The 27133-nt window shown below is 44.7% G+C and overlaps 1 protein-coding gene across 1 annotated transcript in view; it reads left to right on the top strand.

The window, feature by feature from the left end:
* The window catches only part of MIPEP (mitochondrial intermediate peptidase), a 574688-nt gene that overhangs the window by 487699 nt on the left and 59856 nt on the right, over positions 1–27133 (top strand). Inside the window, exons 17-18 of the mRNA XM_078657099.1 lie at positions 10054–10175; positions 25162–25235. Of these exons, the coding sequence (XP_078513225.1) occupies positions 10054–10175; positions 25162–25235 (196 nt within the window). The remainder of the gene's footprint in view (positions 1–10053; positions 10176–25161; positions 25236–27133) is intronic.

Raw genomic sequence — 27133 nt, 5'->3', positions numbered from 1 at the left:
CATCGCCCTCTCGGCCTTCCTGGGGCCCTGGGCTGTTTTTTCTTGCTTCTGGCGGCTATGTCTGTTGGCGCCGCTCTGGCTGGCCTGTTGCCTTTCATCGGGGTGCACTCGCCTTCTTTTCCCTCGTTTCCTTGGGGCCTCTGGGCTCTCCCTCTGGCTTTGGATGGAAGCTTGATTGCCTTGGAGGGGTGTGGGGTACTTCGGCCTCTCTAGCCTTGCCCTTGGTCCCTCTATCGTGAGTGTGAGGTCCTCCTCTTTTTCTTTTTCTTCCTCTGTTCCTCCGGGGTTGGTGGTGTTCTGCTTTTGGGGCTCCTCTTGCCTGGGAGGGGCCGAGTAACTTGCCTGGTCCGCAGGTCTGGTCCCCTGTGCGACCCGCTGTCCTTCATGGCTGGTGGGGTCCTTTCGCAGACCCTCCTCCCCGTGAGTATTGCTAGGGTATCTATTCTACATGAAGGAATCTGCGGCTAGTAGTCTCTATCAGAGGTACGAGTTACTTACCTTCAGTAACGATGTATCTGGTAGAGACGATTCTAGCCACAGATTTCTTCACGGCCCACCCTCCCTCCCTGTTCTGCGAGGACCCTTGGGTTGGTCTCGGCACTCGCCTCCTGTTGGTGGGCTGTGTCTACTGTGAGTGCTTACTTTTGCTCTTGGCAGGTTGCCCCGTCTTGCTGCTGTTCCTTCCCCCTCTTGATTCTCTGGAAGATGGGGTTATAGTGCCCCTGTGCCCCACTACTCTGGCGGTTCCAGGTTGTGGGTGGGGGTTTGCCTTCAATCTCTGCCTCCACTCCATTCCTCTTGTTGCTAGGGGTCCCTGCCCCTCTGCTGTCCTCTGTCTGGGGGTCTTCTGGCCATGTCTTGCCCTTGTTCCTTGGTGGATGGTTGCCCTCTGTGCTGAGGCGACTTGGAGTATTGTTGTTCCTGTCTGTTCTGGGGCTGGCTCCCCTTCCCTATTTCCGGGTGGGGGTTGTAGGCCTGCTACAGGTTTTATGACTTTACATATGTTCCCTGTCTCCGGGGAAGGGGGGGAAGGCGGTTTACATGCTGGCAGGGTGGCTGCTCAGAGCTCTGCTCTGGTCTTTATTCTGCCCCTGCCTTTGGAAACTGTAGAGTTGCACCGCTCCTTATGGTGTCGCTTCTCTCCATTCCTTGTTTCTACTCTTTCGCACACTGTTCCCCTGCTCCCACAGTTTTGCCTGGTGGCTCCGCGTTCCGGCGCGGAAAAGTTCCCTGAAGAAAACTGACGTAGGCCCGCTGGAGTGGTGCTTATGTGACCTTGCTGACGTCATGTGTGCGGATGATGCGTGGGCGGAGTCGGGTGGTGTCGCCTCGCCCTGGGCGTGCAGGGATGCTGTGGCAAAAAGTTTCTGGATCCAGTCTTACGCTTGGGGAATAATTCTATATGAAGGAATCTGCGGCTAGAATCATCTCTCCCAGATACATCGTTATCGAAGGTAAGTAACTCATACATCTGATCTTCACAGTAGGCCACAAACATTTCCAGTTAATTTTGCTCCCAATCGGCCTCATCAGTGGCCCTTGGTGTTCACGAAAGTGATGGAGGTGATTGCAGTCCACCTTCGGAGGTCATGGGTCTCAGTCTTCTCTTACCTTGATGACTGGCTGCTGAAGGAGGACTTGCCGCAGGCAGATGTCACCCACCTCCCGACTACAGCAAATCTCCTGCATTCACTGGGATTCACTATCAACATGCCAAAGTCACACCTGCCTCCTTCTCAGATGCCCCCTTTCATCAGGGCTATTCTGGACGTAGTGCAGTTTGTGCCTGCCTTCCGGAGTGTAGGGTCGAGGAAATTCAGGCTACGATCCCAATGTTTCAACCTCTGGCCTGGATTTTGTTTAGATTACTTCTGAGATTGCTGGGTCTGATTGCCTGCTGGTGAAGCACACCCAATGGTACATGCAGACTCTGCAGTGGAACCTGAAGTCCCTGTGCGTGCAGTATCAGGGGGTTTCTCTGACCTGGCCCAGATTTCGAAGGATTTTATTTGATTTGATTTGATTGTGAAATGTATATAACGCACAAGTGCACAAGGGTGTGTAGGCGCTGTGGAAAACTGTGAAAATTAGTTTGAAAATAGCCAAGTTTTTAGTAATTTTCTAAAGGAAAGTAACGGGCAGTTTTTAATATCTATCGAAAGCGTGTTACACAGTTTCACTGTACCCAGGACAAAGCTTCTTCCTCCCCAGCGAACTTTCTTAAATTTGGGGTCGGGAGGAGTTTGCTCTGAGCTGAACATAGATTTCTGAGTGTATGATACGAGGTGAATTGTTGTTTCAGGAACGCTGGTCCAGTTCCATGCATAACTTTGTACGCTAGACATAAAGATTTAAATTCTATCCTCTTTTTCACAGGAAGCCATTGGAGTTTTTTAAGCCGTGGGAAATGGACTGGAATTTAGGGATATCCAGGAGCAATCTGCTGGCTGCATTCTGCACCCGCTGGCGTTTGAGCATGTGCTGTTTTAGAAGGCCCAAATATAAGGCATTTCCGTAATCCTGTCTAGCCATGGACTACAAAGTAATACCAAAGGGAATGATGGACGGAGCGTTTGAGCAAATCAAACACTCAACCCCAGTCACCTGATCTGGGTTTAATCCATCACCATTCTTTAGCTCCCTCCACCCCCCCAGTTCAGACATGGCCATATGCAAATCAGTCTGACCCTGTGCCTCATAGGAACAGTCCAGCCCGAACTGCCAAGCCATGTCTTCCCTGGACCAGAAACAAGCATCCTGGGACCGGTTTCGGATTCATAATCCTCATCAGCCAGGCTATCTTGAATCCAGTGGCTAAGTGAGCAAGGGATCCACGTCTTGTCATACCCAGCCAACTTAGGGCGAACAAAGCAATACCAATGATCCCCATGGACGGAGCGTTTGAGCAAATCAAACACTCACCCCCAGTCAACTGATCTGGGTTTAATCCATCACCATTCTTTAGCTCACTCCACCACCCCAGTTCAGACATGGCCATGGTCCGTCGGAGCTGGTAAGTGCAGCTTTATTTATTTTTTATCTTTTTTTTGTGTTACCCCCTCCCCCCGCCCCACCACTTCACAGTACAAGCGGACGATCTTGATTCTGTCTATCATGTTCTGATGAGGCTAATGGGCCAGTAAAAAGTTTACTTCATTGAATGATGGTCAGTTACATCTCTCACCACCTTCACCAATGGCCACACTCACAGGAATATGAGGGTCAGTGGTAGAAACAAGGAAACTGAAATGGGATAAGAAACAAAACGAAGACTTTGGACTTCACCACTCAATCTAATCCTTCTTGGTGACCTAGGATCACTCTAGTTTTAAGCGTATCTGTTTTAGCGACTATACCTTAGCAATATCTGTGTAACTAACTCTCTGTACCTTGATGTGACATGTGTCAACATACATCAAATATATGTTTACTAATAATTCCTCGTATGAGTTTAATAACTACCTCAAGCTTTCTCATTATTCTTTAGATTGCTAGAGATAGTAGCTTCTCGAATGGGGTCTCCAACCTTTTCTGTACTATGAGCCACTTATTATCAAAGAAAAGGATCCCGAGCTACTGTTATTTGTGTTGCAATAGTGACCACTTCAGACAAGGTTACAGTATTGCTATCCCGTACTCGATTACCAACAATTTGAAATGCCTCTGCATGAGTAATACATGACAGCCATATCTGCAATGCCCCTGGCCCAAGGTTATAATATTAGTACTAAGTCTCTCCAAAGCTGCATGATTTATCATTCAAATAACAGTTCAAAAGTATTTTGGAAATCCATTTTTCCTCAACACATCAGTTCATGAGTTATTAAACTAACTACATATTTCTGAAATACACGCTTCACAATTTTGGTGCACATATATTCAGTCAGTCAAGCAAGCTTTATTTTTATTTTGGCTCCAAGCCATAAAAGCAGTATAAAACACAATTAATACATATAAAACAAGAGACATATAAAAAGAATAAAAACAGTTACCAGAGGGAATCTTGTTGATAGAAATAAATTTAAAAAACAGTAATCCCGAAGATTTAGAATAAAAACTATCTCAAAGACATTACAAATACATACAATTTAGTTTCCTCCTTCACTTTTGGGCTTCTTCATTTGATTTTCAACGTCATACATTTGCAATTTTCTACGGATTACATCATAAAGTGACCAATGTATATGCAGCATTTCCTTTGGAAAACCATCTCAGGTGGCCCTCATTAAGGGTAAAACATCTCTATTTCTTAAGGAGCAATCAGGGTTAGGATAAAAAGGGCATCTCCTTCCTTCATTCATTGTGTTAAAAGGATTGCGTTTTACAGGAGGTCAATGGATCCCCTTGCCACTATACCAACACGCTCTCTTTGTATAATTCACCACATTGCCAACAAGTATCTCCTTACCCCAAAGCCTATTAAGCAACTGCCATTGTGTTTAAATATCCTAGCTGCCTCTTTATGTTCTCTAACTCCTAGACTCCTGCACAAAGGAACAATCCATCTTTTCCCACAATTGATATATAAGGGGCCGAAAAACAGGACATGTTCAATAGTCTCAATGGAAGCATCACACATTAGACACTGAGCTTCCAACACATTCTTAGATTTAACCCATTTAGCTATAAAAGCACCAAGGCAAGGTCCCATACCGAAAATCCATGTACAGTCACCTAGCAAGTGGCGGTTGCATCTTCTCTAGGAAGGTCTCCCTCTCATATGTATCCTTGGTGGAAGGAAAAGATTTTGTCGAAGAGTCACCACTCCGCTGATAGAGCAACGCAGAGTCTTTAGACTACCAATAGAGTGCTTTAACTACATTTTTAGATGTTACACTTGCCACACCAGATGAGATCCACAGGCTCTCAAGGCCTATTTCCAAAAGTGTATTCTTAATATACCTAATCCAAGGGATATCCATTGCACCTGCCATAGATTGGATTTTCTCCAGGCCCTTATGATATGAGAAGAGCTCTGGGGTGAACCAGATTCTCCTTACTTTGTCAGCAATTTGTCGTAACACAAGGTCCAACCTAAGTGGAATTAAGGGAGTGCTTACAGGGAGCCCAATCAGCTGCCGCATAAAGCGTTTTTCTACTGCTGGAACAGAATTCACAAAAATATGACCCCAATAGTTCTTCTCCATAACATGCAGACCCCAAAGCTTGTGAGTTATACATTTCTAGAGTGGGCTGAATTGGGTGGAACTGGGGTCTAAGTGACATTTAATGATTCCTTCTGCCACATGTTCTAATTTAAGTCTACAATGCATACAATGCGAGTGCCACCCTAGATGCTCAGTTCATGTTGTACTCAAATAATCAAAGGTACAAACTCGCTCTAGAGAGGACCCTGCTAGCGAAGCATTAGCCCTATTTAGGTGCCCAGGCCCATAAACTTCATCTTGTTCGCATTAATCTCTAAGCCTCTTACTTCTCAGAAGTCATTAAATGTATCAAATAGCCTCTGCAAACCCATTGGGGATTTAGAGAGAAGCAGGGTATCCTATGCAAACATTAGTGCAGGAACCCTCTGATTTGCCTACTTAGGTGCATCATTATCACAAGACTCAAGCTTACCAATGAGACGGTTATTATACAACAAGAATAATGTAGGGGCAAGGATCAATCCCTGCTTTACCCCACTTTTCACTGGAAAGGGCTCTGTCATTTCACCTGCACTGCCACATCTCACTTGTGCATAGTTATTGTAGTGAAGTTTCACCAAGATATCTGACAAGTAGTCCGGGACCCCCATCTCAGCAAGGACCTTCCACATGGTTCTTCTAGAAACAAGGTTGAAGGCCGAGCGAAAGTCTACAAAAACAGCATATGATCTACTTTTGCCCAGGGTAATAGTTTTCCAGTTTAGCATTTGGAATCGAAACACCTGCTCAATTCTGCTGACTGATTCCTTAAAACCGGCCTGCAAAGGGGTTAAGAAATCATTATAGGACATCTATTCTGGCATTCTGGCCAGGACTACTTTACTATAAAGCTTTTGCCCACTATTGATGAGGTTTATGGGCCTATAATTGAGAGGTCTTGTGGGCCTTGTTTGTGAATAGGAATAATTTCAGCCCCAACCCACGTTGGGGGGGGGGGGGGGAGATAGAGGCCCCTTTTTCAATGGCAGTGAAGGCTATTGAAAAATAAGTGCTCCATACACCTGGTTCATTCAGAAATAAATCACCAGGTATGTTGTCATGCCATGGGCCTTTATTTGTAACAATCCCACCTATGGCAATTAACAATTCCTTGACAGTAATCTCAGTGGGGTCTCCATCTTGCAATTGTCCAGTAGACAATAGAAGACCAGCCGCAAATCTTGTGTCTTCATTTCTACCAGTATTGCATTGTGACTTTGATACCCCCAGGTGGAGAGGGCGACCTGCCCCTACCCTCTGAGTAGAAGCTAGAAAAATGCACAACCCAGTCACTGGCAGCCATGTTCTTTTCAATTGGTCACTTCCCACCCCGGTTATCAGAGGTCAGTATGTTCCAAAAGGAGCGGAAATCTTTAGATCTTACTGCCTCAAGACGCCCATCCAATTTTCCCTTTCTCCTTCTCTTTTTTGCATCGGATAAAGTCTGTCCTGCGTGCTTATTGCCATAACCAGGTTGCATCTAGTTTCTCTACACTTTAGGTTGTACCATGGGTGGGGGCACCTTCCTCACCTGGATTGCCCAACCTCTTTAAAGAGGAAACTGTGCCGTATGTTGCCAAACATTCAGGTGCTGGTTTCCACAGCAGTCTCCAAGTCTTCCCTTGATTTCCCAATTGTTTCTTATATTATCAGCTCTTCCAAGCAGTTGGCTACCATTCTATTTATTCCACTAATTGACTCCTGTGCGCACAGCACCCTGCTCCACCTTACCCTGTGCAAGTAGCAACCTCCTATCGAAAGTTGTGGCTATAATATTACCACTATTTTGGTGACTTTGCTCAGCTCCAGTGATAAGTTGGCAGGGTATGCCCAGACGTGGGTCCCTTGCTCACTTTGCCACTGGATTCAAGATATCCTGGCTGATGAGGGTTATGAACACGAAACCGGTCCCAACATGCTTGTTTCCGGTCCAGGGAAGACATGGCTTGGCAGTTCGGGCTGGACTGTTCCCATGAGGCACAGGGTCAGACTGATTTGCATATGGCCATGTCTGAACTGGGGTGGTGGAGTGAGCTAAAGAATGATGATGGATTAAACCCAGATCAATTGACTGTGGGTGGGTGTTTGATTTACTCAAACGCTCCGTCCATCATCCCCTTTGGTATCGCTCAGCTCCAGTCATAAGGCCTTGTGATCACTATCAAAACGTGGTCCCACAATCATTTCAATTAGTTTTGGCCAGAACCTACAATCTAGCAATACTTAATCAGACTGGAGCGGTTGACCCAGTTATAGATATGAGCACCAGATCTATCGAAATCAGTTCCGCCATGGCAAGTGCACAGCCCCTGTGTGCACATATATTCATTTAAGCAACCTAGTAGGCTGGGCTGAACACAGGAGAGCTACATGCAGGTAGCAGAAGATCAACTAGTAGCTCACGAGCTGTTCGTTGAAGAAGCCTGATCTAGAAAAACTGATGTGCCCTGTAAATTGAAATGTGCACAAGGCAAATGTCTGTGTGCTTTTAAATACTCTTTGTTCTCGAATCTCCCCAATAAATAAACAAACACACACACACATCACATTAGTTTGAATATGTTTTAAAAAGGCAACTTCATAGTTGAACAGCAATCAGGTCTTTGTTTTTGAGCATTTTCGCTTTGATCGCTCTTTTATCCATCTAACTATCTATTATTTATCTATCTATCTAATAATTTTTAAGTCACTCAAACACTTACTGTTTTATATCCTCCCAGTTTTTGAGCAGCTTCTTTTTTTTCATGATCCAGTGGTATTGGAGCACTTGTTCTGTCCGCCATCCTGCCATAGTGCTAACACCAGCCGATGGTGTTTGAGCGCTTTAGGTGCTCACCAGTTACATTACACAATGACATTCATTGTAGTAGGCAGGGAGAAGTGCAAGTGATTTGCCTAAAATCACAAATTGTTCAGCCAACCCCAAGAACCTAGTTCCCCTGTCGGCAGCTCTGGCCTTTATGCCACATTCTCACTTCAGTTTAAAACTTCTCAACTGTTTCTCACTATCATTTCCACATTTGTTCAGCAAGATCCCGCCAACACCAAACTAGCACTGGAAAAAAGCAATAGATCTCAACAATACCCAAATTATTGGTCCTGTCAAAGTGAATGTCTTTTAGCCCTGTAGTCTAGCAGCACATCTGCTGATCAGCATGGCTGAAAGTCACTTTTGCTGTGATGCGGCCAGTGCAGGCCATGTCATAGTGCTCTTTTGTTTTTGGAGGGGCAGGACAATAAACTCAACATGGGGTGGGGGGCAAAGAGACTTGGTGTTGGCTCAACATACTGTGATTCTGGGCTTTCAGTAACTTTCAGCCATGCTGAACAGCAGATGTGCTGCTAGACAACATGGCTAAAAGACATTCAAATTACAGGGACAATAGCTCGGGCATTGCCCAAAACTATTGGCTTAGCCAGTGCTTGTTTAAATTGGTGTTAGCCAAACTGCAAAGCAAGCACGCTGATGTACAGATTGGCCACAAAACGTTGCCAGATTCTCATGGACTTGACCTATTGGCTTTGCTAGTGCTTGTTTTCTTTGCTTTAGTCAAGACGAGATTAAGTGATTTGCTGAGATACAGAGTATGTTCCATGTAAGACTTAAACCTGGTTTCATTGTTCCAAAGTCAGCAGCTCTGACCGAAAAGCCACATCCTGTTCCTATGCTACGCAGTGGAAAGCTTTGGAGCCCTTGATGGACAAACGTTATGAGGAGCTTGGGTTAGCGTGTGTAAGATCAAAAGCAGCTTTCAGATCAACGAAAGCTACGTACAAATGCGCCCCCTTCAGTTTGGTATATTTCCATGTTATGCACAGGAGCCTAAAAACCTGATCGATCGTACTAACTCTCGATCTAAAACCCGCTTTGCATGGGGAAAGGATATTGTTCACGTCTATCCAGTGGCTAAGCTTATGTAAAATCTGTTTTGCTTTTGCTTTTTGCAGGGTGTCAGTTATTTTGATTGGCCTATAGTTGGCTGGATCTTGCTTGTTTCCTATGTTTTTTATAAAGGGAACAATTTCAGCCCCTCTCCAAGTGACTAAACTGGTGCTCCTGAGGCAGTTGCATCACATAGTAGATTTACAAATGGCACCCACACTGCTGTATCATGTTTCAAAATGTCCCCTAGTGTTTTGTCGGGCCCAGTGCCTTCCATGTTTTAATTGCAACAACAGCTTTCCTGGTCTCGTGTAGACTAAAGTGAGGGGCATATGTTGTTACTTGATTCAAAATAACATAGTTCAGCCCAAATGATTCTTGCAAAGGCTCTGATACCTCTGAATACAAGTTGGTGAAATGCCTTCTCCAAGTTTCAGGATCCAAATCATGATCTGTGGTAGAATAAATATATTTACTACCATCAGCTATATACTTGCCATAGGTCAGGTGGACTATCTGGAGGAGGTAACGATGGAGAGCTGTGTAGTCACCCATTCATCAAGGGTCTCTTCCTGCTATCAAACTTATAGCAGCTTATTACTCCTCCTGGTCATCAGAAACAATTAATATGTTGGTGCCTCACCTGCAAAGACCAACATCCACCTGCTTTCAGGTCCCCAAATCTTGCATCCCAGCCTGACATGCCCACATCAAACTCTAGAACAAAATCCAGAGGCACTCCAAAATTGCCCTATCATTTCAGGCATCCAAAATCTCCAACCACCACCCTAATTCCAGATTTGCCTCCTTTGTCAACCCTACCTTGTCCCTATATCATAAGCCTTTCTTCTAACCCTCTGCTTTTACTCTTTGTTAAGCTCTGTAATGTAATAGTCCAGGGAATATTACCGAGACAGAGGAAGATACGATTTCTATCATCTGAGCTATGGCTCCTAATCCCACTTCTCTTCCCTAATGTCCCTATTATTTTGCTAAAATATGTTTTCTGTTTGTCTTTTCTAGGCTTGGCAGCTGCGATTCAGCCATCTTGTAGGCTATGGTGCTAAATACTATTCTTACCTCATGTCCAGGGCTGTGGCGTCCATGGTTTGGAAGCAGTGTTTTGTGAAAAACCCATTTGACAGGTACAAAATTTAAATATTAATGACAAGTGTATGTCTTACTTTATTTCTGTTCTTTTAAAACTAATAGGGTCTCTGCAGCTGTTTTTATAAATGAAAATTGATTTGCTGCCTTACTTTATCCCAACAGGCCCGTTTGAGTGGGACAAATATTTCTATTTCCAAAATATGATTTATTTTTTTATATCATGGAAACGTGCTCTGGTCCCTGTAACTCATCAACATTTATCAGTAGCATCCTAAATAATTACTGTGTTGAAATGGCTGGTTTTAATGATAAGGTTGCATGCCATAGCGGACCTGTGGATAAGTGCTCCCATGAACTACCTTTGTGAAGTGACCATGACATCATTTGGATGAGTAGAGTGCAGTGTCCTCCTGTGTATTAAAATCACCAAGCTGTTCTGAAGACGTTTGTGATATTTACACATGTGCAGTTACTCCAATTGCTCCGATTTATGAAAAACAGGAACATGGACAGTGCATAGTTTGTAAAAGAAGGCCTGGGGCCCAAAGTTTGATTTAGAAGTCCGCGACCGGTACTAATGAGTGTTCGGGTGCCAAATCCCAAGGCTGTGTAGTCTAGATTTTGCCTCTTGCCTGTTTAATCCACACCAGACACCCCCTGCCCTTTATGTCACTCCTGCAGGTTCCTGCTTTCTCCGGTTGTCCCTTTTTTCCGTCTTCATGGGTGCTTTTCCCTTGATTGCTCTGGGAATAAGTCTGATGAGGAAAAATATCTGCCGGTCCTCAAAATGAGTGCCTTGGGCCCCCTCCTGCAACCACCAGCTTCAGTTGAGCACTGGGCATGGGCATGGGCATGGGCATGGCCTTACGGCAATACAGATACCTTTATACCCCTGTCTTTACTTTACAGTTAAACCCTTGACCTGTTACACTGAGCACTTGGTGGAAGGACTCATGTCTGCTGCCTCATGTATATTTATTAGACCTCCAGATAGTGACTAGGTGGAATTTGATAACTACCCACTTAACATTTCCATAGTTTAGGTACTCATGCTGGGAGGACAGCATAGGTAATGCCATTCCTATTGATTTTGCGCTTAATGCAGTCTCCTTCAGTCTAATCCATGGCATTCATGAAGTGACTTAACTACTAAGGTATTTGGCTCTTAATCCCCAACCCTTGTGTTTACAAGGAATGGTTATTAAATGGTTAGTGATGATATACCATGAGTCTTGGTCAATTAGGTCCACTCTGATTACCTACACATGGTATTGGTGGTAAATAACTCAGGTTTCTGGTTTACATTCTGGTAGGCAAGACACAAAACAAAAACCATGATAAAATGTGTACCCTGTTGGCTTCTAAACCACACATTATATTGCACTAAGGGTCTCATGGACCCCCTTACAACCATACATGCCTATTCGTCTATTAAAATACAAATGTGATTATTATGACTATCTGTAAAAGCTGGTTTTGGAGTATATTAAGTATTGTATAAAATACTTTAATATACATATTACATAAAATTACCATCCTTTGTAATTCACCCGGAACCCTTTTGGATCTCTTGTTGAGGAAGGTAAGTTTGAGTGCAGCTGATTGTTTTAATTCCTTTAGTTTGTGATATTTGTCCTTTTACTTTGAAGTATCCATCAGAAAATAGAAATATACAAACTGTATATTCTTCACCTTTTGAATACCCCCAGGTACCAGACTGGAACAGACGCTTTTTCTGAGCATTGCTCCAGTGTGCCAGCAGACGGCATTGTGAGACTCCCCGTCAACTTCGTTCTGCCCTGGTGTGACACTGGAGCCACATATATGTGTCCCCCCTGTACTCTGACGTCTATTTATTTATTTCAGTGCCTTCGGACACTGACTGGGAGCTGGTGCCCTTAACTGCTTCTAGGGCCATTTAAATGGCCTGCAGGCATTATAGGCTTTCCTGCCATCCATTAAAGGGAGGCTGGTCCAGGTCCCCTGGAACAACACCATTACCATGTGTGTAATTGCAACAAGCAGGGCGGAGAGGAGGCCTGTGCCAGGAGGTCTTGTGCCTCTGGGACTGGATTTCGTATCTAGCATGAACCACCTTTTGGGATCTTTGAACCCCCTAGAGGATTAACTCAGCCGACAACACCTTGCGGATCACAAATAGTACCTAAACCAGAAGGTTTGCACAGAGTGTCTTCCAGCAGTGTGGAGAACCTGGCTGGATCTCTTTGCCACTGCTGAGATCGCGCATTGTCAACACTTTTGGATGCCGGAGTTCCCAAAAATACACTCTTTGAGAGTGGAGTTCAGGATTTCTGTAGGCCTTCCTTCCTCTACCTGTTCTCCTAGTTTTCTAAAGATGATCAGGAATGACTGGGCCCAAGTCACCTTTTGATGGATTTAGATTGGGCCAGGAGAGTGTGATACCCTGAAATTCTGTGCATGAGGATCTGTCCTTCACTCAGGCTGCTGCTTCTGGGGGCTCTTCTGTCGCAGCTCCCATGCAGGGTCTTGCACATATGCCTCCACTATCTACATTTATATGCATGTATGAAGACTGAGCAGTGACATTTAACTGCTCCCGACCTCCCTTTCAAAGTAGTGGGCGTCATTCTAGAAGTGTCCATCTAACAAAACAGTTTATAACAGACACTGGGATAAGTTTGTGCCCTGGTGTAATTCCCACCATACAGGCCCATTACTGGCAAAGTTGTCAGATGTTTATGTTTTGTGTTTCCTTTAGCCTAGCAAGGCCTTGCAGTGAGTACTGTTAAAGATTATTTGTCAGCACTTTTTGCCTTTTCGCATTAGCAGACGAACAGTCCTTATTTAAAGTGCCTGTTGTGTGATGCATTTTGTGAAAGGACTGGGCCATATGTTTTCAGACAGGCTTTTTGTGATGCTGCAGGGGGGTCTTAATTTGGTCCTCACTTTCCTACTAAGTCTCACAACAGTCTTACTCACAGCGAGTACTTAATCTCATTACATGAATGTGCTTCAAGATCTATCCGCTTATCCACCGTACACCACCTTTTTCCCCGGACAATCTGGTGTTTCGGACTAAGGCGGCTTTCTTGCCATAGGTTATGATGTCTTCTCATGTCAACAATCCATCACCCTTCTAGCATTTTTCGCTCTACCACACCCTTCGAATGTGGAGACCACACCCTTCGAAAGTGGAGGAGAAGCTTCATTGATTGCACCCCAAAAGAACTTTTACATCAGTTGTACTAGGAACCATAGTGTGGCCGATCAGCACTTTTTTGTGGGGTTCGCTGGGATGGAGAAGGGGTAGGCAGTGTGAAAAAGGACTATATCCAGGTGGATAGTCCTCTGTGTTAAAATCTGCTATGCCATGACCAAGAAGCATCCAGCGGAGAGTCTAAGGGCTACTGCTGCAGTGGCACACAGACTGCCTCTTCTGAATATCTGCACACCGTGCCTTAGGTGTCAGTTCACACATTCACGTAGCACTACTGCCTTGATAACCAAGGTTTGGGGAAGGGTACTTTGCCTGTTCGATCCGGTAAGCATTTCTAGTTTGAGATATTCCACAGACCCTCCACTTTGGCACATATTGCTTTGGTATCTATTGACAAGGTGAGGAATCTGCGGTTTTGAAGTATCCATCAGAAGAAAAAATCACTTCACTTCCGCAGCATTATTTCTGGTGGATACTCTATCTAACTGCAGATTCTTCCTGCCCTCCCCCTTCTATGCAATGGACTGTTTTTTCCATCAATAAAACGATCCCGATTTAAAGATCTGCACACTGTCACATCTGATGAGCTATTAAGGTCCGCGTCTAATGACAGAGATAAAGTCATGAAAGAAACTGATCTCGATGCACAGGGGTGATGCATGTTTGTGCCTCCAGTGTCACTTCTAGCGTGGGATAAAGTTAACACTGACCCACTCACCTCCACCTGCTATTGCACTGCAGCAGTGCTGAGATAAATCTTCAGATCCAGTCTGGCATCTGGAGGTATTAACAAGGTGAGGAATCTGCGGTTAGATAGAGTATCCACCAAAAAGAGCGAAACCTAAGGTAAGTAATCTGTTTTTTAGATTTGATAGTAGGTGACTAGCGAATATTTTCTGAGTTTTCATTCTGAGGTTCATGTTCTATAGGAGCAAATTGTGATTGCCATAATGTAATACCCAGAGAATGTCGTTTTTTTAAGACACTGAGGCTAACGTTTGTATTCTTTTGAATCACTTAAAAGAACAATACAGAATATAGCAAATCAAACAGAACTTAGCATGCTGGCAGTACACTATATAAACTCAAGACATTTCAGGATCATCCTCTTTGTATGAGGCTGAACTTTTTAAAGTAAACTTCGTACTACTATGAACCACCTTTTATTCCGCTGCACAACAGCACTTTCAGGCCTGTTGACCATCAGTACAATTTTTCCCTCAAAATATTTGAAACCTATCAGAAACAACTTCATTTCTATTTATGGATCAGATTAACCACTATTTTGAATCAATACAAACTAAGACATTCTAACACAATGCTCCTTATTTCCTTTTACTTTTTTAAACCATTAGGATGTGAGGAAGGGATAGTGTAGTGTCCCCCTGTTTCTGTGTCTTTATTAACATCTAAATTCACTAGACATTACATTATGAGATTTACCAGTTTATTGTAACCATGGAGGCTACCATTATGCATGTTCAAAGCCCTGCAAAGTGGCTTCAGGCACACGCTCCACAGTTTCAAATAAAATCTTGAAAAATACTTTCACCGTCCGCCTTTGAAAATTTCTTCAGACTACTTTTAGACTGCCACATATTGAATTTGCTTTGAACCTGCATTCAGCGATGAGTCCTGCATTACCACTAGTTATAAAAAAACTTTAGCCTGCTGCATCCAACCTTTCAAAAAATCAGAATCTACTCCTACTCCTTCAACATGAGCATCCTAAGCCCTATCAAATATTCGAACTAAGTTAACCAATAGAACCAAGAACCCGTTTTGGCACTATGTCAGTGATTGCGTCAACCATTTTCTTGAATATCTTCCCATCTTGAAGAGAAATGTAATAATTTCTGGGTCTAGAATGGAGTTTACTAACTTTTTTTCAGTGACTGGGAAATCGCATTCAGCGAGCATTACATTGCGTTCGTATTGTGCTACCTGTTCTATTGGCCTCTAATCAGCTCTCCTAGAATTCCAAATATTGAATGGACTTAAAAATAATTCCCCTTTAGGATTGTTTAGATTTCCTTTTAATACAGTATTCTAAGAGGAACGAAGCGCGTTGGCTGTGCCTATGCTTCACGAATACTTTTTTTGAATAAAGAAGAATTTACTTAGAAATTACTATTGCTATTGACTTTATTCGAGTGCACCTTCCATTCTGTTTTTTGTATTCCAATAATTTTCACATCCCACGGCAGCGGATGTTGGAAGAGATTGCACCACTCTAACTTAAGAACTAAATGATCCGTAGTGCTTGACCTGGTCTGCTGCCTTTGGTCCTTTTGTTTTATTATTCAGTATTCTAACAATGTGATGGATACTTCCAACTGCAGATTTCTCACCTCAGAATGCTCTCCAGATGGCAAACTGGATCTTGAAAGCTTTCACTGCTTTGCTCCAGGTGGCACCTATAAGCACCACCCCTGCTAGCTAACGTTTTCTTTCTGCACCTACTGAAGTGGATCTGGAGCTCTGCTTCCAAATTCCTTGGCCATCTTAGGACTCCTAAAACAGAAAGAATCCACGGTGCTAGGGAACGATGTACCTTCCCAAGACTACAGTTTTCAAATCATGCTGCAACTTTTGAAAACAGATGTTTGTCCCAGACTTGCATGAGGTGTCTTTTGTGTTTGGGACACTGCTCTAAGTTGTGCTACAAGTGTCCTCATGCACCAGCTGTCGATCCGGACCATGAAGTGATGCTTTACATTGCTGAACTCAAGAAGCTGTAAGCCTTGCGTAAGCCCTGCTCCCGTGCCAAATGGAGGGCATGGACTCACTCCTTCACGGTCGAAGTCCTCTGGTAAGCCAAAGGCCAAACATAAATGCGAAACTGGATTTGACACCCTCTCACCACTCTATCTTAATTGAAGGCACAAGGGTGTCACCATATCAATCGGTCTCCCTCCAGATGTCTGGTTGTGGAGCTGATTCCGCAGTTACTGTAGTGCACCTCAAATTTCCTGAGCAATTGCCGATACTTCAGCAGATTGAAGGTAGTATTAAGCCCATGTTGGAGATATTTAGGGCTCTTTCGACTCCTTCTCTGGCGCTTTTGGGCCCCAATGATCTGGGCCCTCACTCCGGTTATTGTTGATAAATCCCTGCTCCGTGCCTTGTAGCCCCCTTGGACTTCTTATGGGTTCTGTACTGGCTCCGGCTCCACAACCTGAATCAGTCCCTCCATCATCAGTGCTGATGCTGATGTCGTGGGAGAAGGATCTGATGCTAATTCTGATGCTAATTCTCATTTGTGAACCCGAACTGACTTCAGCACAGTCTCATCTGATATGTCGCTATGAAATTACTAAAACATAACTGGTCACCACAGCTTGATTCTAGTCTTATGCCCCTACTAGAGCGTATGTGCAATTAGAGACTCCATTATATTTTTACTCTGATTCTGACCAGTGCTTGCCACCACTCGGAGATAATAATGATGATGATGATGATGATGATGATGATGAAGGGAATGGGGGCTGATTTACTCCCTTATTATGATGATGATAATTTTTACCTGGACTTACAAGAGGTCAGTGGGCTTGATACTTACCCTGATACATGGTTGAACTCGCCATTTGGACCTCTTACGGAAGAGAGTGCATAATTGCTGGGATAATTTGGCGATCACCCTAGGTATAGAGCCTACAACTGCCCTCTAGTAAGGTTAAGACAAATATGCTTTGCGGAGTCTTAGAGCCAGGCCCCTCCTCCCATTCATTGAAGCACTCCAGGACATCTTAATGGGCACCTGGTCAAAGCCCTGTTCTTGTCCAGTGGTGAATATGCGATTGCAAGACATCACAGACCAGTGCCTGGAGGACCTAATTTCCTCTCTAAACATCCTACTCTAGAGAGTCTGGTTGTTCAGGCTTCAACCAGCAAGGTGAACCTCAATTCATTCCCTATGACTCCCCAGGATTGAGGTGTTCTTCGGGATTAGGTCCAGCGGCATTCTTAAATGCAATGTTTTCCATCTTCTCTAAGGCGCCAACGCTATCTGCTATACCTTGGGGTCCAGCAACCTCTACATGTATGCTAGTGTTCATTCCCTTCCAGGTGACGCCATTCAGAACTGCACTTTTGGATCCATCTCATCACTTTGATCCTGCACTTAGCTTTTCGGCTCCACAACGATACCGTGGACAGTGCAGTGTCCACCTCCTTTGCCGCTGCCTCCCTCAATGCCAGATGCAACTCCGCCGATTCCTCAACCCAACGTCGAGTCCCAGATCCACTCTTGTAGAGAGTCCCAGCGATTGATGAAAGAGGAGGCTTACAGATCTTGTCTCCGCAAGATTTTTTTTAACTGATTTGGATCATCCATATTATTATCATTTTGCTGGTCAGGAACATTTCTATTTTCGAGACCTCTCAATGGCAAGGGGCTTGGATACCTCCTCTGAGCTGACTGTAGGTCCACCAACACTGGAAGTTGTCTCTCTACACAAAATCATGCTGAAAGCTACAGGGGTTTTGGATTTACAACTACCTCCACAGAAGCGAATACTAACGATCTCACTGAGTTCTCCTGCCTTCTTCAGCCTAATCTGAACCTCTTCTCCCCTTCACTGTGGTATTGCTGGAACCCATCATGGCGGCTTGGGGGACACCCTCCTCTACACCTGTGGTCATCTGGCTCATGGCCTACTGTTCTTGCCCTACTCCTGGAGATCCAGTTTTTCTCTCCATGAACCCATCACCAGAGAATTTAGTCATCCAGACTTCTTGTTCAGGAACCCACTCTGATGGTACTTTCCCTACAACCCCTTCTGACCACGAGTCTTGAGGCCTGGGCCAAGAAGGACGTTTTTATTGCAAGTAATGCACTCATATCGCTTAATGAGAACTGTCCACTCGCACATTATTACCATAACTTATGGGACATGGTCCAGATGATGCTACTGCATGTTCAAGCGAACATGAAGGACCACTTCCAGGAACTCCTAGCCAACAGCCAGAATGCTTCTCAACATATCATTAAATCTGGTTTGGACACAGCAGACCCCGTCACACAAGCCATGGGTACCTCAGTCATGGTGCGACGTCTTGCTTGGCTGCGGACAGCCAACTTTTCCTTAAACAGAGAGTCCATAGACATCCCCTTTGATGGAATACATTTGTTTGGCATCAAGGCTGATTCAGAGCAGGAGCAATCTGCAGAACCACTGCACGCTCCCTAGGACTACAGCTCCTGCCTCTAAGCACAGACTATCAGCCTTTTCATGACTTTCAAGTGTTTGGGAAAGGACCTGCCTTTTGATCCCGACAATACCACCTGGCCCTCAAGCAGCAGCCTAACCTGCTCATCAGACCATACAAGGGAAACGAAGAAAGGGGCACAGATCCACCTTGCAACCCTCCTCCTCTTCCTTTTCTTCTACACCACCAGGCTTACCTTCCTTTCCCCAACCCATGTGGTGCCTCTGGCAGGGCGGATGGCCCTCTTTCTCCTGGCCTTTAAGGTCCCTACTTCAGACTAGTGGGTCCTTCAAATTGTAGAAAGGAGCTACACCTTTCCCTTCCTTCCATTTCACCCTTCATCTCACCTCCTCCCTCTTCCCCTCCTTTGCCTGAACATTTAGCCATTCTTCAGCAGGAGGTGGCAACACTCTTCTACAAAAAAGTGGTGGAGTTCGAGCCAGAGAAGCAAAAGGGCCAGGATTGATACACACGTTACTTCCTGGTGCCTAATTCGGACAGCAGTCTGCATCCGATTCTGGATCTCAGAAGCCTAGACTTCTCCAGCTAGAAAAAGTTGAACATGCTGGCCCTAGCTCAAGTTTTACTTGCGTTAGAGCTTGGAGAATGGATGATGTCACTCGAACTGGAGGATGCATACTTTCACATCTTGACCTTGTAGTCGCATTGGATGTAGTTTGCAACTTGTTGAGTATTCTATGCACTACCAAATTGCGGTACTTCCCTTGGGTTTGTCATCAGAACCTCGAGGATTCATGGGGTGATAGCAGAGGATCTGGCCCATCTCCGGCGGTTAGGTATACCTGTTTCACCGTACCTGGATGACTGGCTCCTGAAAGCCAGCTCACCAGACATGGTATCATGTCTCTTACAGTCATTGGCATCTCTGCTGTTCAACCAAGGCTTTTTGATTAACTAGCCCAAATCTCATCTGTGGCCCTCCCAACGACTCTAGTTCATAAGGTTAGTACCAGACACCACCCTTTTCCTCTGTCACAGGCGATATAGGACATTCTGGATTCAGTTTCATCCTTTCAGAGTTAAAGTCTTGAGATTCCTAGGTCTGCAGGCTTCCTGCATCCTCCAAGTCTTGCACAGGCGGCACTTGAGGGCCCTGCAGTGGTGCCTCCGCAGAGAGTGGTTCCAGCATGGGGGATACCTATGGGACTCCGTTGTGATCTCCCCAGCACTGCAGCGCAAGTGGATTGGTGGGGGAACAAAGCCAACCTGATTGGCAGGATGGCTGTTGGGTCTCTAGTTAGCAGAAATATGCACCCTTTCCAAGTAGAGACCCCAATCCTAGTGAGGGTAAGCTAGATACACGCTAAAAGATAACTTGTGCTCACCCTCTGGTAGTTTGGCACAGAGCAGCAAAGGCTTATCTAAAGAGACAATGTGTAAAGTATTGGTGCACCACAGACCGTAACAGTGAAAACACCGCGAAAATACTCCACACAGGTTTAGAATAAGAGAGAATATTTTCATGAGAAAATCAAGACCAAAACGTCAAAAATCCAATAAGTAAAACCGGACTTACTAATTTTTAAAGAATAAACCAAAAACAGTGCCTAGAAGTCATCAGCACTAAAAGGTTAATTAAGGTTGCGCTTAACCAGGGTAAATCCAAAGTGCAGGCTGACTGTGAGGGAGGGCAGGCCAGCTACAGGATTAAGACAGGTTCCGCTGACACAGTACCTTGGATGGATCAAGCGTCATCTTCGATGATTTATTGCAAGGAGTCAAGGAAGCTTCAAGTCGGTGCCAATCTGGCAGTTGATGAAGGTTTTGGCGTCAAACCCCTTTATGATTCAGTCGCTGCATCAATGTGGAGCTGCGCAATCTGTCAGAGTCGAGCCGCGCAGTCCGTTGTGGCGATGTCGTCGATCAGCTTTTGTGTTGGTTCCAATCAGCACAAAGTCCTCACTGCATCGATTCTGATGCAAAAACAGCTGCAGAACCTACTTCTTCGGTCCTAGACTGAATTTGCACCTCAGACAAGGGAGGACTCATAGATAGCGGAGTCCAGCAGGGATGCAAGACAGCTTTGATTCCCCTGAGACTTCAAAACAGGGGACAAACCAGGAATCCCTTGGAGTCCCTCTGGGTTAAAGTGAGATGGTTCCAGTCCTTCTCCTCTGCAGGCCAGAGCGCAACAGGCAGCAGGGCAGCTCAGCAAACCAGAAAGCAGTTCCTTCAGAGCAGCAGTCAGGCAAAGTGGCAATCCTTGTAGCATATCTCCACGCTTGCCTGTGCTGGTAAGACTGATTTCGGGCCTGTCCGCCCCAGGGGAACTTGCTGTTAGTTGGCCCTGTAGCACTGGAACACTGTTGACTTTTTATTAGAGTCTTGAGACTCGGCCTGCCAGTGGAGCATACCCTGGATGATACCAATATTGAATGGAGAATAACCATGATCACTAAAGTGAGGAAGGAGTGGAACAGGAAATCCCCAAGGAAACACTAGAGCCCCGAACTTAGAGGAGGCTGTGTGATTGTTTGTGAATGTTGTATTTTTCCTTTGTGCTGAAAGCAGTAGAAAATAAAATGCTTCTGTTTTTTTTAAATAAAAAGTGAGTATTTTGCTGGACAATGATTAATTCCTGTGCTGTGCCCATTTTGAATTGTGAGCCTGTGTTCAATAGCCAAGATCCACACCTTCAACCCCATTATCAGGCTCCCCGTCCTCTCTCTTGCATGCTCCTAAACTGCAGATCAGCAGTACAGCACGCTACTGACATTGCTGAAACTCTGCTCGCTGAAGAAATCAATATCGCCTTCCTCACAGAATCCTGGCTCAATACCCACTCCACCCCCATTCTTGACATTCTCACCCCTCCAGGGTACAACCTCATCAGACAAGACAGGTCGATCAAAACTGGGAGGGGGGACTAGCCATCATTCATAGAGATGGAATACAGATTACCAAACTCAAACCTGCAGAATACCTATCGTTTCAATACCTAGGCATCGAACTCACCACCAAGGGCACCCCACCCATCAAATTCCACAACATCTACCATCCTCCTGGAGAGCATATCCTTTTCCCCGAAGAACTAACAGACCTAATAACACAATTCTCCTTGACCGACACCAAAGACGTGTTCTTGGGTGACCTCAATATCCACTGGAACGACCCAGAAGACTCCACTGTCCTGAACCTTTCCAACCTTCTGGAAATATATAACCTCAACAACTCTGCAATAAACCAACTCACATCAAAGGTGCAACACTTGATGCGATCATAACAAATAACGATCTGATCTCCTTGAGAGAGATTACTCCCATTGAGTGGTCCGACCACCACCTCATTATGTTCAAGATTGACACACTTGCCAGCCTCCAACCTATTTGTGTTGTCAAACTTAAAATCTTGACCAGAAACATCAAAGAAATACCTTTATCCAAACTTGAAGCCAAGATTCAACCCCATCTTCAACTCCACCCCTCATCATGCACAGCTGATGACCTCACTTCTCACTTCAACTCAAGAATGACAGAGGTCTTAGACCAAGTAGCTCCTCTCAAACTCAAACAACTGAGAAGAACCAAATCAAAACCCTGGTTTAACGTAGAGCTGAATGATGAACGGCGCCAACTCAAACGGAAAGGTCCTGGAAACAAAACCCCTCGTCCCTGCACCTAACACATCTTAGATCGGCTCGACGATCATACAAAAAACACATCTTCAGTGAAAAGGCATCTTTTTTCCGCAGCCAACTAGATCTGGTGAAAAATAGACCATGAGAACTCTTCAACATTGTTAAAAGCCAAACTAACTGCACTTCATCTCAAGAAATCGAGGCGATGTGAAGAAATTGCCACCTTCTTCACCATTAAAGTCTCTAAAATTGATCAATCCTTCTTACAAACTGCTAACCCCCCTCCCCCCTTAACCTGCCCCCTTCAACCTCCCTGAACCACTCGGAAAGAGCTCTTAACAAGGACAATCAAACCTACCTCCAGCTAAAAAACAATGCACATTGGTCCAACTTTGAGCTAATGTTGGTAAACGAGGTCTTCAATATAATTTCCTATCTAAAACCTTCCTCCCACACCATGGACCCCCTCCCTTCCACAATCATAAAAGAACTCAACCACACCATTTCCCCTTTCTGGACAAAAATCATCAACGCCTCTCTTACCTCAGGCTGTGTCCCAGACTCCCTTCAACTAGGACAAATCACACCCATTCTCAAGAAACCTGGGGCTGACCCTAATGATCTTAACAACTTCAGACCCATCTCTAACTTCCCATTCCTTGCAAAAACATTGGAGAAATGTGTCCTCCTCCAATTCAATAAGCACATAGTTCAACCTCTTTGATCCCGTTCAATCTGGTTTCAGAAAAGGCTGTAGCACGGTAACAGCTATGCTCAACGTCGCCAACGACATTCGCAAGGCCCTAGACAAAGGTGATGCCTGCCTACTCATCCTTATTGACCTATCTGCGGCATTCGACACAGTAAACCATCCTGCCCTTTTGGAGACCCTGTCGAAACGGTCCGACATTAATGGCACAGTACTAAAACTGTTCATCTCCTTCCTTCAACACCGCTTGCAACAAATTAAAAATAACCCCTGTAACTCAAAGCCAACTAAAGTCACACTTGGGGTCCCGCAAGGCTCGATCCTCTCCCCGTCCCTCTTCAATCTCTTAATGGAGCCCCTCACAATCATATTGAAAAAAGCCGGAGAGAACTACCACCTTTACGCGGACGACACCTAAATCTATTTCAGGATCAAGTCTCCCAGCGACATCCAACTCCTCAATACCACCCTAACCGAGATCCAAACCTGGTTCTACGTTAACCACTTAAAGCTCAACCCAGACAAAAACGGAACTAATACTATTCTTTCCAAAAAGTAACCATCGTCCAATCCAAGAGTGGCTCAAGAATCTGGTAGCCCTAAACTGCCCCCTTACCCTATCCGACTCAGTTAAGTCTCTAGGCATCACCCTTGACAAGAACTTATCAATGAAGGCTTACATCAAAACTCTGCAAAAAGTGCTCTCCTCTCTAAAACACCTCAAGAAACTGAAACCTTTTCTATCCCACGATGACCTCAAGACAGTAGTCTAATCCCTAGTTCTCTCTAAAATCGACTACAGGAATGCCATCTTTACAGGGACTCCGAAAGCGCACCTAGCCCCTCTAAGAGCAGTGCTGAACAAGTCCGCTCGACTCGTATCAGGAGTTAAAAGATTCGAACACATCACTCCAGCTCTCAACTGCCTCAATTGGCTTCCCATGAAAGGGAGATATATCTATAAATTGGCCTGCATCACACACAAAACCCTTCACGTTTTCCTGACCCCAACTACTCAAATAATAAACTGAGTAGAGCAGGTCAATCCAGAACACTAAGAAGCTCCTACTCACTCCTTTTCATTCCTCCGAAATTGAAAAAGAAAACCACCCAATACCGATTGTTCTCTGGTAACGCTCCCAGCATATGGAACGCTCTCCCTGGAGTCCTCAGATGCAACCCCTCCTGTTCTCCTCTTTCAAAAGGGACCTGAAACTCCATCTCCTAAACAAATACCTTCATGACCAACGTCAACTAACCTAGTCTTCTTGATCAGAGTTGTCTCCTCTCTCTCTGGACATTCATGGATAGTGGGTGACCGGACTATGTCATTCTCGCCTTTTCTTTTATTGCCCTCTCCTCCTCCGCGGCACTGCATATTTTTTGCCCATGCTGTACCTTTTTGTTTCTATGGTTTACTTCCTTACTGCCGGCCTACTATGTAATGTAATGTCATTCTGCTGTTTACTGTGTGTACGTAAAGCTCTCTGATATTTAAGGGTTAAGCTAGCGCTATATAAAACTTTTAAAATTAAAATTAAAATCCTGAGCTCGCGTTGGACTCCTCAGATCACACATACCCTGAGAGTCATGTGCAGAAGGGGTAGTTGGCTCTGTTACTCAGAATCCATAGTAAGTCAGGCCCTGGGACATCAGGAGTAAAAAGGTCTCCATCCCCATTGATGGGCCCAATAATACCTGTTTGCCCCCTGGCTCTCTGAAGGGGGTTCTAACAGTGTGGAATCTGCAAACGGATAGAGCATTAACCTGAAAAATCGATACTAAACTTAAGTGACATTTTTTCGTGAGTATGCCAGTGATTGCTGGAAAAAAATTACATTTTTGGTATCATATTTGTGGTCTGTCTTGCTTTTATCTGTGATGTACATTTTGCGCTTGTGAAATTAGATGAGCAGTTAAGATCAGCAGCTGTATTCCCGATAGCCACATCAGCTTGTTTCCCCCCTTTGCAAAACCTATGCTGTAGAGTGTTTTCAATTGTTTATTTGAAGGACATAAAGAAGGGGGCAGAGTAAGACGGGCCCTCCAGTTTAGGCAGCAGCGGGTGTTCTGATATCAAGCACATCTCGTGTCCTTCAGCGTGCTGTAATTTAGAATCACAAGTATGTGTTTGGGAGTCGGCTCGCGATGAAGGCCGCCATTGTTTGCAGATGCCAGGGAGTTCACGAGACATGCAGCGCTATCTGCCTCGCGCAGAAACCAGAGACAGCTGCGGCAGCTGGCTCTGAAAGCCGGCGTGCCTGGGATGCAGGTGGCTGTAACGGTATCCGTCTCTTCCCGCAGGGCCATGGGAGAGCGCTACCGCAAGGAGATGCTGGCACACGGGGGCGGAAAGGAACCCATCCTCATGGTTCAAGGTAACGAGAACGAAAGACTTCTTTTTTTTTCTTCTTTTTTTTCTTTCTTTTTTTATCTGTGTTATGTCTTGTTCTAAACACTCGCAGCTCCCCAAACCCCGCGTTTTCACGTCTGTGTGTTAACCCTTTGTTTACTTCTGCGTCCTTGCCTATTTGGAGTTCTAAAACTTCCTGATTTACTGAATGAGACATCTGTAAACTGTATCCGCTTCGTATCCCTGACGGCTCTCCAGGCCAAGTTTGATAGCTTGTAAAAAAGGATGATGATTTTAGTCTGCAGTACCACTTTATTATAATTAGCAATCAATCAATCAATCAATAAAGGATTTGTAAAGGGCGGTTATTCACCACCCGTAAGCAGTACTTTAAATGGGCTGGTACCGGCACTTTTTTTTTGAGAGGGAGAGTACTGGCACTGCTCAAGATTGACGTAATACTTTTTAATTGGAGAGTACCGGCACTTCTCGGAAACAAGCAGATACTCTGGTACAGAGAACCGGCACTTATATTTTTCCATTTGAAGCACTGCCCATAAGGGTTTCAAGGTCCTGGAGTTGCTAACTGCGTGCAAGGGCTGAAAGAGACTTTAAGATTATCTTCAGGCAGGAATGCGAATTTAAGTAGATGTGCCTTGTTTCTTCACAATGTTCCACTTCAAGTGTGGCTCACGTTGAATCATGTAGCCGAGTTCACCACTGTAGGACGTGCACTGGTTTCATGTGCACGAAAATTATTGCTGCAATGATGACCGCCCACCATTGTTTAATTTCTGCTGGCTGAATATTACTTCTCCACTGAGGCTATTTCTCCGACAGCTGGTGGTCATGGCAGGAAACATAGTGGGGTTGAAGTTATGGATTGTCCTGCCAGTAGGAAAGACTACAAACAATAATAACAAGCATTTTCAATGCAATAAGTCTCGCAATTGCGACATTTTAAGCGATTGGCATTACAAATGATAATGCCTTTTATTTATGTGTCTTTCAAAGCAACACATATAAAAGGCTTTGTCATTTCTAATGCTAATAGCTCAAACTCTCGCAAATGCGAGACCACTTCAAAGGTGGCCGCGCCTCTTGCTTTAGATGCTGCTTGCCGTATTCAGGCTACACAGCATCTAAAGAAAGGGGCGCGGCCAACATATAAAACTCTATAAAAAACAAATAAATAAAAAGAATGACATCCTAGAGACTGTTACCCACACTACCACTGGTGAAAAGGAAATACTGGGATTTTATGTGACAAGAGTTTGAAGATACAAGCAGGGCTTTGTTCACTAAATATCTGGTCCTAAAGGCCGAACCTGGATGGGAACCTTACATTGACTTGATTTTTCCATCCCAAAAAAGGGCTGTCTTTCTCAGCTTCAGGCTAGGCACGTTGCAGGGCCACTCATATGCTAAATCCTGGTCTAAGGGCTATGGCAGCAGAGATGGGACGTATGGCTGCTCCCTCGGTGGCCCAGAAACTTTGAAACACTTTTTGTTACTCTGCTATTCTCTAGCCCCTCGTAGAACTTACCTTTGTCCCTTGTTTTTAAAATATAATAGGAGGAGTTGTAAGGATGCTCTCCTATTGTGCTATAGAGCTGTCCATCCGGAGATCTACCAGACCATAGTCTCATATATAGACACTATCTGGAAAAGAAGACTACCGGTTACAACACAGACAATGGAGAACCCTACTTCTCAGGATAGTGATCATGGCGCTCATATGCGTTTGTTTTACTATCTTTACAGCCTTATTTCATTTATGTCTGGAGCACTAGTCAGACGTTTGAATGAATGTTTTTAAACTGCTGCTATTGATTCAAATTGTATCTGTTCTGGATGGGAAGGTCTCTCAGCAATTGTATGTACTATTTTACTTCATTTGTTGCACAGATACGTAAGACCTAC

The sequence above is a fragment of the Lissotriton helveticus genome, chromosome 8 (genome assembly GCF_964261635.1).
Source record: "Lissotriton helveticus chromosome 8, aLisHel1.1, whole genome shotgun sequence".
Taxonomy (NCBI): Eukaryota; Metazoa; Chordata; class Amphibia; order Caudata; family Salamandridae; genus Lissotriton; species Lissotriton helveticus.
This window is presented reverse-complemented; position numbering and strand designations above follow the sequence as displayed.